Source organism: Quercus robur, chromosome 3 (genome assembly GCF_932294415.1).
Source record: "Quercus robur chromosome 3, dhQueRobu3.1, whole genome shotgun sequence".
Taxonomy (NCBI): Eukaryota; Viridiplantae; Streptophyta; class Magnoliopsida; order Fagales; family Fagaceae; genus Quercus; species Quercus robur.
Genome location: NC_065536.1, coordinates 56043208 through 56052912, shown reverse-complemented (window position 1 = coordinate 56052912; position 9705 = coordinate 56043208). Strand labels below are relative to the sequence as shown.

The 9705-nt window shown below is 33.9% G+C and overlaps 1 protein-coding gene across 1 annotated transcript; it reads left to right on the top strand.

Moving 5' to 3' along the window:
* The first annotated feature begins 1333 nt into the window (after positions 1–1333).
* Positions 1334–9452, top strand: LOC126719818 (exopolygalacturonase-like). Its single transcript, XM_050422330.1, has 5 exons — positions 1334–1357; positions 1923–2099; positions 7686–7982; positions 8575–9090; positions 9216–9452. The coding sequence occupies exons 1-5, from the start codon at positions 1334–1336 to the stop codon at positions 9450–9452; spliced, it is 1251 nt and encodes a 416-aa protein (XP_050278287.1).
* The last annotated feature ends 253 nt before the right edge of the window (positions 9453–9705 follow it).

Sequence of the window (9705 nt, the reverse complement as noted above, 5' to 3'; positions counted from 1 at the left end):
AGTGTGAATTCTCTTTTACATCAAAATATTGGAAACTACACTTTTCTATAGCTATTTTCGATATGAGAACTTCCATGTTGCTTTTGAAGTGTTTAGTGCAGACCACGGTCATCAATTGGATTAAGGTCCAGCCAATTGGATTTGGAAGTTGCATGAGCATGGATTCAACTTTTATCAAATAAAATTTCAAGAGAATGTGAAGCAACATGAATGGGAAAAATAAATATGAAGGTGATGAAAAGTTTTCATATCATAATAAATAAAACAGATGATTCGATTAAGGAAACTTAACATGTAATTTGTAACCTAGCTGAAATGTTAATCTCATTGATTTCAATATTGGCATATATTTTCTATCATTAAAAAGACAAAAAAAAAAAAAAAAAAAAAAAAAACGAAATCTTTTCCACTCATTTGATGTGAAACATACTATTGTTCAAAATTCGTATTTGTTGAAGTTCAACCAACATCTAAGTCAAATTCTGCAAAAGTAAGAATAATCGTGGGTTGGTACATGAATAATTATATATCTTATGGCTCGTCGTTGTTCATAATCGGTATTAGTATTAAACACTTCAACAGTTGCGTGGAAATTCACCAACCAAAAATAGTAGTAGAAAAGTATCGTGTTTCACAACTTGATGAAAATGGAGAATTCCCACACTCCTTCGGGTTGATGAGTTTGAAGGCCAAAATTATCATCTCCATCTGCTAGTTAATTAAAACCCCTACTTTTAGGCCCGGTCAAAATTTGAATTTCATACGAATTTCATTATTTCTACATCCTCTTTCTCTTGATTATTCACAACTTGATTTCTTTATCTCAAATTTGTCTTTAAACAACACAATTTTGAGGAGGTTGATAGTGGTAATATGTCACAGTCTAGGGGGAGAAAGTGAGCAAGTTTCATGGTTGGAGAATTAAGGAGGGTAAGTTGGAGGAGCTTCTATATTCTACATACGAAAAACTCATAGATAGACAATCTTAGTCTCTTAGTCTCTGCTTTAAGAACCAAAAAACATTTCCAATTTCAAACTTCTAAATTCTAAGAAAGACCATTGAAAGTATTTGTTGATTTCGTTTGTTTGTAATTCGATAGTTGCAATAGAGAAGAGAGAATTTAAACCGTAAATATTTTATTTAAAAATACTCAAAAGGTGACAAAACTACAATATTCTTGGAATTACGATTATAATAAATGTTCGTTGGTTATCATAATTATCAAATTTCTTATTTAGACAAAAAGGTTATGTCTGACTTTCTTGAGCATTGCACTGGTTACTGGCTAGTATTTAATAATTGGCATAGATCTGTAAACTAATTATAGTAATAATGATAAATATAATAATTGAGAAGGTGAGTTCAACATCTCCTATATAGTATTTTTTTTTTCTACTTTACACTATAATCGGGCATGCTTCCTATACTAACTTCGGATAGTTTTCGGTTGTGATTCTTTTTCTAGACTTTTTCCCCCCTCTCTAACGAGAAGTATTCAATTCGCTTCAAGGAGGAAATGAACAGATTTCAGGTGGCTAAGAGCTTGCCATTTAAGGCTAAGAAGTTAGGGTGATATATAGTAGTAATAATCTTATCTTATAGAATAATGGACCAAAAAAAAAGACATGTTATAATCCTTTAGAGTTATTAGCATAATTCAATCATAAAGTTGTTAAAATTTTATCCTTCCATGGTCAATGAAATTGATTTAATTTTAACTGGTCATCAACGGTTTGATTATAACGATAAACTATTAATTAATTAGTGAAGGAGGAAGCACGAAAGCTAATAATAGTATAGAAGTTGAAGCGTAAACAGGAGAGTTCTTAGCAACCATGCATAAAATTAGTTAATATCAGTTGGATAGCTTTAATGGTGATGAGCTCAGGTGCTGTAGTATAAATAGCTTCAAACTAAATAGGGAAACCATCATACCGTACAACAAATTGGCTATAGTAGGGAAATAAAGAACAATAAAATGGGAAAGAATTTGAGCATTGTAACAATTTCGTTGCAATTGTTGTTGGCATCCACCAGTGCCGGGCAAGTCTTTGACGTTAAATCATATGGAGGACAACCTAATGCCGATATCACCCAGGTATAAATATGTGTAGCACAATTAACTATACCTAATTGTTAGGTTCTAAGAAATTAGGAACTAATGTATTAGAACTTTAATTTGTATTATGTTGGCAAACCATGATCAAAACATAAAGTCTAGGTTTAGGCTTGCTCAAAGTATGTTTATTTGTGAAATTGGAATTGAGTGATTGCAGAATTTATTGGACTAAATCTGCAAGGCTTGATTGATCGAAAATTAGACTCGATCGATCGAACCATGTGCATATTTATTTTTTCTGCAGATTTCCAGTTCAGCCCAAACTCTACTTTTGTATTAGGATTCAAGTAAAACTCTCCTATATATAAGGGAAACCCTAGAACGTTTTTTGAAGTTGTTTTTAGAGAGATTAGAGTGCCTCTTTTTATTTTTAGGGTTTTGTACCCAAAGGCTCTCTAAAGGTTGCTCATATTGCGGTTTGTGTAAATCTCTTGTGAGATCTAGAGGAGCTTTCCTTTACACAAACTTAGGGTTTTCAAGGAGGAGATATTCTCTACACCTTGATGACCAAAACAGTTGCTGCCATTAAAGCTTAAAGAATACACAAGCGGGGGTGCTTGTAGCTGGTGGGAATCCAAGAAAGAAGGAGTTCGTGGATTCGGAGCTTGCACGTGATCGTGTCAGTAAGTTCTACTGGTTGGTAGCATTAGGAAGTCGAGCGGGGGTGCTTGTAAGTCCTTTTGTATGAACTTCGATTCTTTCTGATAGTGGATTCAAGTTTACCTTGAGGATAGCTAGGTCAAATCCTCCCCAGGTTCTTACCGGTTTGGTTTCCTGGGTAATCATATCATGTGTTATTTATTTTCCGCTGCTTTGCATGATTTGATCTTTATTATTGTGATAACCTAGACTTGTTTAATTGGACTAAGTAACAACTTGGCTAATTACCTAGGTTTAATCAATTGTTTAAGGGGTCTAAAAACTGTCAAGTGGTATTAGAGCGGGTTGCTCTTTTGTTTTAGATCTTTTGATCTAAGAGCTGATCCATGACCCCTGTTGTCATGGATAATTTGAAGTGTCTTTCTGATCAAGTTTCTGCTCATGCTTCTGTTGATTTTATTGATGCCTGTGAAACTCTTCGTAAGGAATTATTGAAATCTATGAAAATTGCTAAGAAATTCAAGGAAGAGTTAAAATTGGCTAATCTTGAAAAAGAGGAATTGGTTGTTAGATTAGATGAATCTAATAAAAAGAATGAATTTTTGAGAAATCAAATTTCCTCTCAAGATGAGAAGATGAAAAGCTTGGAACAAGAGTTAGTTGAATCTAAAGCTAAAATTGAAAATTTGACTTGTACCAAGTCTGCTGTTGATAACAGAAGTATTTCTGTTTCTCTTAAGCCTAAAACTGAGAAAGTTTATATCCCTCATTTCAAGAGGAATAATAAAGAAAAGGCTTATTGTGCTAGGTTAGACAAAGGTAAAAGTTCTGATGTTGACGCTGAAGTTTCTAAACCTAAGTCTAAACCTACTGTTTGAGAGCATAATAAATCTGTTTTTGTGCCTACCTGTCACCTTTGTGATGTAGTTGGTCATATTAGACCAAATTGTTCTTTGTTGAGGCAAAAACCAAAATCTGAGACTAGACTTGTTGTTAGGAATACTGATGTTCCTAAATTTGTTCCTGTTTGTCACTTTTGTGGTGTCTCCGGTCACATTCGTCCTAGTTGTCATAAATTGAAATTTAAGCATTCTGTGTTTCAATCTAGGATATGTGATGATATTTCTCCTGCCATAAGTCCATATAAATTGTTTCATATTATTTTGAAAAATTTAAGCTTGTTGTCTTGTGAAAGGAATTTGCAGGATTTTAGCCTTTCTCAGAAGATTGGTGTAATCCCTCATATACACTCTGCTTCACATGGATTTTCACCTACAAAGCCGAAGACTCGTGCTATATGGGTGAGAAAAGATTCTCCAAGGTGAGTGTTGTTAACTTGACCCTGAATTAATTCTTTCAATTGTTTACGGACATGTTTTGTTTTTGTTTTTGGTTGTTTTGTTTTTTAGATTGGTTTTTATTAAAAAAAAATTCCAAAAACATTGAAAATTTTCAAAAAGACAAAAATATTTTATTTTGTGTCTAGTTTTATTTTTCTTGAGGATTACATGAGTTATGATATCTCTCTCTTGATTTAAAACATGCTTGACATTATAGAGAAACTTGAATAGTATGTGTTATATAAGTGCTAAGCTATTTTGATTTTATGTGAGTATGTACTAGTTTGTACATGTACTCATGGGTTAATTAAGAAATTGATATTTCTTGTTTGTGTACCCTCTATAGCTTAGTTAAGCACTGTCATGCATTGCATTTGCATTGTTCTTTTAGCATAATGGGTCCGTTTGGATTGAGCTTATTTTTGCTGAAACTGAAAACTGAAACTGAAAACACTGTAGCAAAATAATTTTTAAATGTGTGAATAGTGCCGTGGGACCCATTTTTAATGAAAAAGTTGATAAAAAGTGGAGTTTGTGGGACCCATGAACAGTATATAAGTCACTGTTCATGGCTGAAAAGTCAACAATATGCGGCTGAAAAAAAAAAAAAAAAAAAAAAAAAACAAAGAGGAAAACGCGAACGCAGTGAGACGTGCTATCCAAACGGGCACAATATGTGCTTTTTTGTTTTTGGTCATTTTTTTTTACCAAAATGATTATTGTGTTTTGTATTTCACATCTTGGATTTATAATCAAGGATTGGCCATATTATCTTTACATAACAAGTTTATGTATCTTGTTTAGCTTTAATGAGCTTATTTATTGCACTTTACTAGTTGAAGATTTGTAGTGCATGTTGTGTGGAAAAGATGTGTATGGTTTTTGATTACTATGTCTTAATCTTGAAGTCACTTGTTTTTAAATGTCGGACTTGAACTTTTAGAGAAAGGCATAAATAACCATCTCACCACTGTTCACTAGCCAATCATGAACACCTTAGTGCATATCATAAGATTTTGTGCTCGAGAAAGTGTAGCACATGCACAAAAAGAACATAAGGTGAAGCCTCGGTAAAAGTGCTTAATTCTTAAAATCTAATTGGTGTGTACTATTAGGCTTGATGCCAAACTCACATGACTTAAAATTGGTATGTATATTATGAGGCATAAATACAAGAAACTTACATAATTGCAAGCTTATGATCTAGGAGATGTGGGAGTTATATGATGTAACTCTTTAGGTAATAGTCTCTTTTAAATTCTTTGTGATGAATTTTGTAGACTTTGTGATTGATTGCTATTCACATATCACCTCACATGTATCTCAAGCTTTTGCTAGTTGCACACACTACACAAGTTACTCTTTGTTAAACTTGGTACATTATATTGTGTGTGATTTTGTTGTGGCTATCCAAGATTAAAAGTTCCTTGATTTTAATGCAAAATGTGCTTAATGTTTGAGTTTTTGAGGACAATTGGTTGAAAAAATTGTTTTTGGAAGATCTAGGTTGAATTCAAGTTTTTTTTAAAACTTTTAATCTCATACTCATGCACTTCATTCATGAAATATTATGCTTTGAGGAGTTTCTACATTAAATTGCTCTGTTTTTTAAAAAAATTTGATTTTTCCATGCATCATTTATGTTTAGGATTTACATGCATTGCATTGTTTTTGTATCCATCTTGCAGTTTTGCAGTCATATCTCTCATTGTTTTCACACATAACATGCATACACTTTGCTACATTGGGTACTCAACTTGATCAAAAAATTGATTGATTACTTTTTGAGCTATGTACTTTCTAGTATATGCCTTTTTTATGTGTGAACTGTAGAAAATATTTTTCTTAAGAGATATGGTGGATAGTCAATGTGCAAATATTTTCTCTACTCATGCAACTGTTTTTGGGTCACGTAGTGTCATGTTTGTATTTTATTGAAAGAGAGAATATTTTTCTTCATGTGTATCCTCAACTTAGTTTTCTTTTAACTTGGTTTGTGTCTTTTTCTTTATCCCCAACCCCTTTATTTTTCCCCAAAATTGTTTTTCCCAAAACTTGTTTTGTTTTTCCTATTTTTATAGGGGGAGAAGCTTGTTTTTAACCTTTGTTGTTCATAGGGGGAGTTGTCTCTATTTCCTATAGAGTTGAATTATTTTGTGTTCCCTTCTTTCTCTATTTTCTCTTACTCTGTTGCGTATGTTTTCTGTCAACTCTTTGTTTGAGTTGTCTTTGTCAATGCGTGACAAAAAGGGGGAGAGATTTAGATGAAATGTGTGGAAATACAAGAATGTTCTGTTTAGGGGGAGTTAACATTGTTTTTGATGTATCTAACTTAGGGGGAGAGTTAGATTGCATATTTGTTGATTTACTGTTTTTGTTTTTCTGTCACACATGCGGTTATGCATTTTGTTTAGTATTTCAGGAAATATACAGGTTGATTCAATTGAGCTGCTGTCTACACTTGCAACTAATGGATAGTAGTTAGGATTGAATTTTTGTTTATGAGCATTATTTTGTAAAGGGCTTTTCATTTTGTAAACTTTGAGCTTCTAAGTTGTGTTTTGTCACGGATTGCCAAAGGGGAAGTTTGTTAGGTTCTAAAGTTTAGGACTTTATGTATTTAGAACTCTAATTTGTATTGTTGGCAAACCATGATCAAAACAATGTGTTTAGAAGTGTTTAAAGCTAGCTCAAAGTTGTATGTCAATGTAAAGTTGGAATCGAGTGTAAAGCAGAAAGCAGTGTGGCTTTCGGCCTGGCTCGATTGATCGAAGCTTAGGCTTAACCGATCGAACGTCGGGCAGATTGCTTTTCTGCAGAATTTTCCAACTCAGCCCTAATTGTTTTAAAACGTTTTTAGGGTTTCTTATTTGTTCTAAGTATAAAAGGCATACCCTAGCCACGCTTTAGTGTTGCTCATATTGCGGTTTGTGTAAATCTCTTGTGAGATCTAGAGGAGCTTTCCTTTACACAAACTTAGGGATTTCAAGGAGGAGATATTCTCTACACCTTGATGATCAAAACAATTGCTGCCATTAAAGCTTAAAGAATACACAAGCGGGGGTGCTTGTAGCTGGTGGGAATCCAAGAAAGAAGGAGTCCGTGGATTCGGAGCTTGCACGTGGTCGTGTCAGTAAGTTCTATTGGTTGGTAGCATTAGGAAGTCGAGCGGGGGTGCTTCTAAGTCCTTTTGTATGAACTTCGATTCTTTCTGATAGTGGATTCAAGTTTACCTTGAGGATAGCTAGGTCAAATCCTCCCCAGGTTTTTACCGATTTGGTTTCCTGGGTGATCATATCATGTGTTATTTATTTTCCGCTACTTTGCATGATTTGATCTTTATTATTGTGATAACCTAGACTTGTTTAATTGGACTAAGTAACAACTTAGCTAATTACCTAGGTTTAATCAATTGTTTAAGGGGTCTAAAAACTGTCACTAATTAACATGAAAAGTGGGTTCTAGTTAACTTAACTAGTAAAGTCTTTTAATGTCAAATAAAAGTACTCGGGTTCAAACTCTGCTTACACCAAAAACTCTTCAGTGTCTTGACCAGATGATAAAACATTTACATGAAAAATGATTGTAATATACTGATTTTGATTTTTCATAACGTGTTTATCAGGCTTTGACAAAAGCTTGGAAAGCTGCATGCGCAGTAGCAGGATGTAAAGTTGTGATTTCAGCAGGGACATACAAACTAGGTGCAGTGAGTTTATTAGGTCCATGCAAAGGTGCTATTGAGTTTCAACTTCAGGGCACCCTACAGGCCCCATCAAACGTTGGTAAAGACTTTTGGGTTTCTTTTAAACGTATCGACAGTCTCATTGTGTCAGGTGGTGGAGCTTTTGATGGCAAAGGACAAACAGCATGGCAAAAAAATAATTGTGCCAAAAATTACAACTGCAAAACACTTCCTATCGTAAGATTTCAATCTTAATAATTAGCATTTAAATTTCCATTATATTTATGTAGATATATACAGACATTACAACTTTAAGAACTTTAACCATCACGAAATACTAATTCAAGCACGTATTCGTTTAATGATGTTAAGGATATTATCATATTATTAATAATTTGATGTAAGCTTTATATAGTGAGGTGTCACAACTCACCAAAAAAGAGAATTCCAAATTTATATACGAGAAAGTCCAAATGCGGAATATGGACACAACTTCTGTGCCATGACCCTAACTTGTGCAACTGTGTGTAATGGAGAAAAAGTGGTGGTTACAGGTGAAAGTGATGGTTCACCAATCATACTCGCATATAACATCAAGCAGTGACAAATTGTTTGGTCCGAAAAGACTTTTTTATATACTATTGTTAAAGTAGTAACAACCACATTCATTGATATATATTTGTAATTTTTTTTTAATATAGTAATTCAAAGAAGCGTTAGCATTTTACTATAATATATTTAAATGAAAATATTTTTAGGAGAATATTTAAATGAAACTATGGCGTTCATATTTGCTGTTTTGATTTATCTAACTTGTAAACATGAACAGAATATAAGGTTCGATTTCATCACAAATTCAATAGTCCGTGACATTCAATCGAAGGACAGTAAATTTTTCCACATAAACGTTTTTGGATGCAACAACTTGCAAATCCAACATGTTACCATAACTGCACCCGGAGATAGCCCCAACACCGATGGAATCCACATCGGACATTCATCTAAGATCACCATCACCAATGCCAAAATTGGAACAGGTGACGATTGCGTCTCCATTGGTGATGGAGCCCAAGATGTTACTGTTAACCAAGTAACTTGTGGACCTGGCCATGGTATCAGCGTTGGAAGTCTTGGAAGATACCAGAATGAAGAACCTGTTTCAGGAATCAGAATAATTGGTGGCACCCTTAGCAATACAAAGAATGGTGTTAGAATCAAAACATGGCCTTCTTCCCCTCCTGGGACTGCTTCTGATATGCATTTCGAGAATATTATCATGAACAATGTTGCCAATCCTATCCTCATTGATCAAGGCTACTGCCCAAACAATCAATGCTCAAACAAGGTTATTATAAACATCACAAATATATACACTCATTTTGATGTTAAAATTTAAAAAAAGGAAAAACAAATTACAGATACTAATATCAAATTCTTGTGTGGGTTTTTGCCTGTTTGTTATGCTTTCAGTCTCCCTCGAAAGTTAAGATCAGCAACGTTAGCTTCAAGAACATTAGAGGCACTTCTTCAACAAAGGAAGCTATGAAGCTTATTTGCAGTAAAAGTGTACCATGCCAACAAGTGGCGGTTGCTGGCATTGATCTCGTATACAAGGGAGCAGGAGGATCTGCTACTTCCACTTGTGTTAATGTCAAGCCCACCGTTTCGGGCAAACAGAATCCTCCTGCTTGTACCAGCAAACAATAATAAAATGCCTCCCAAGCTATTGTAACTAACATGGAATTAGGAAATACTATTCACAAATGGTTATAGGAGTTCTATTCAAAGTAGAATTTCATTTACTTCAGTCTATCATGTTCCCTTTTTCTTTATTTAAATGAAATTGTGGAATGTTGGATAGTAATTTTTAGATTTGTTTGAGTTTAGCCTTTTACTAAATGTTGCTATGATCTGGAGAAGTGTTGTTGTGGATAGTATTCGTTCTGTTACTGTAGGTGGG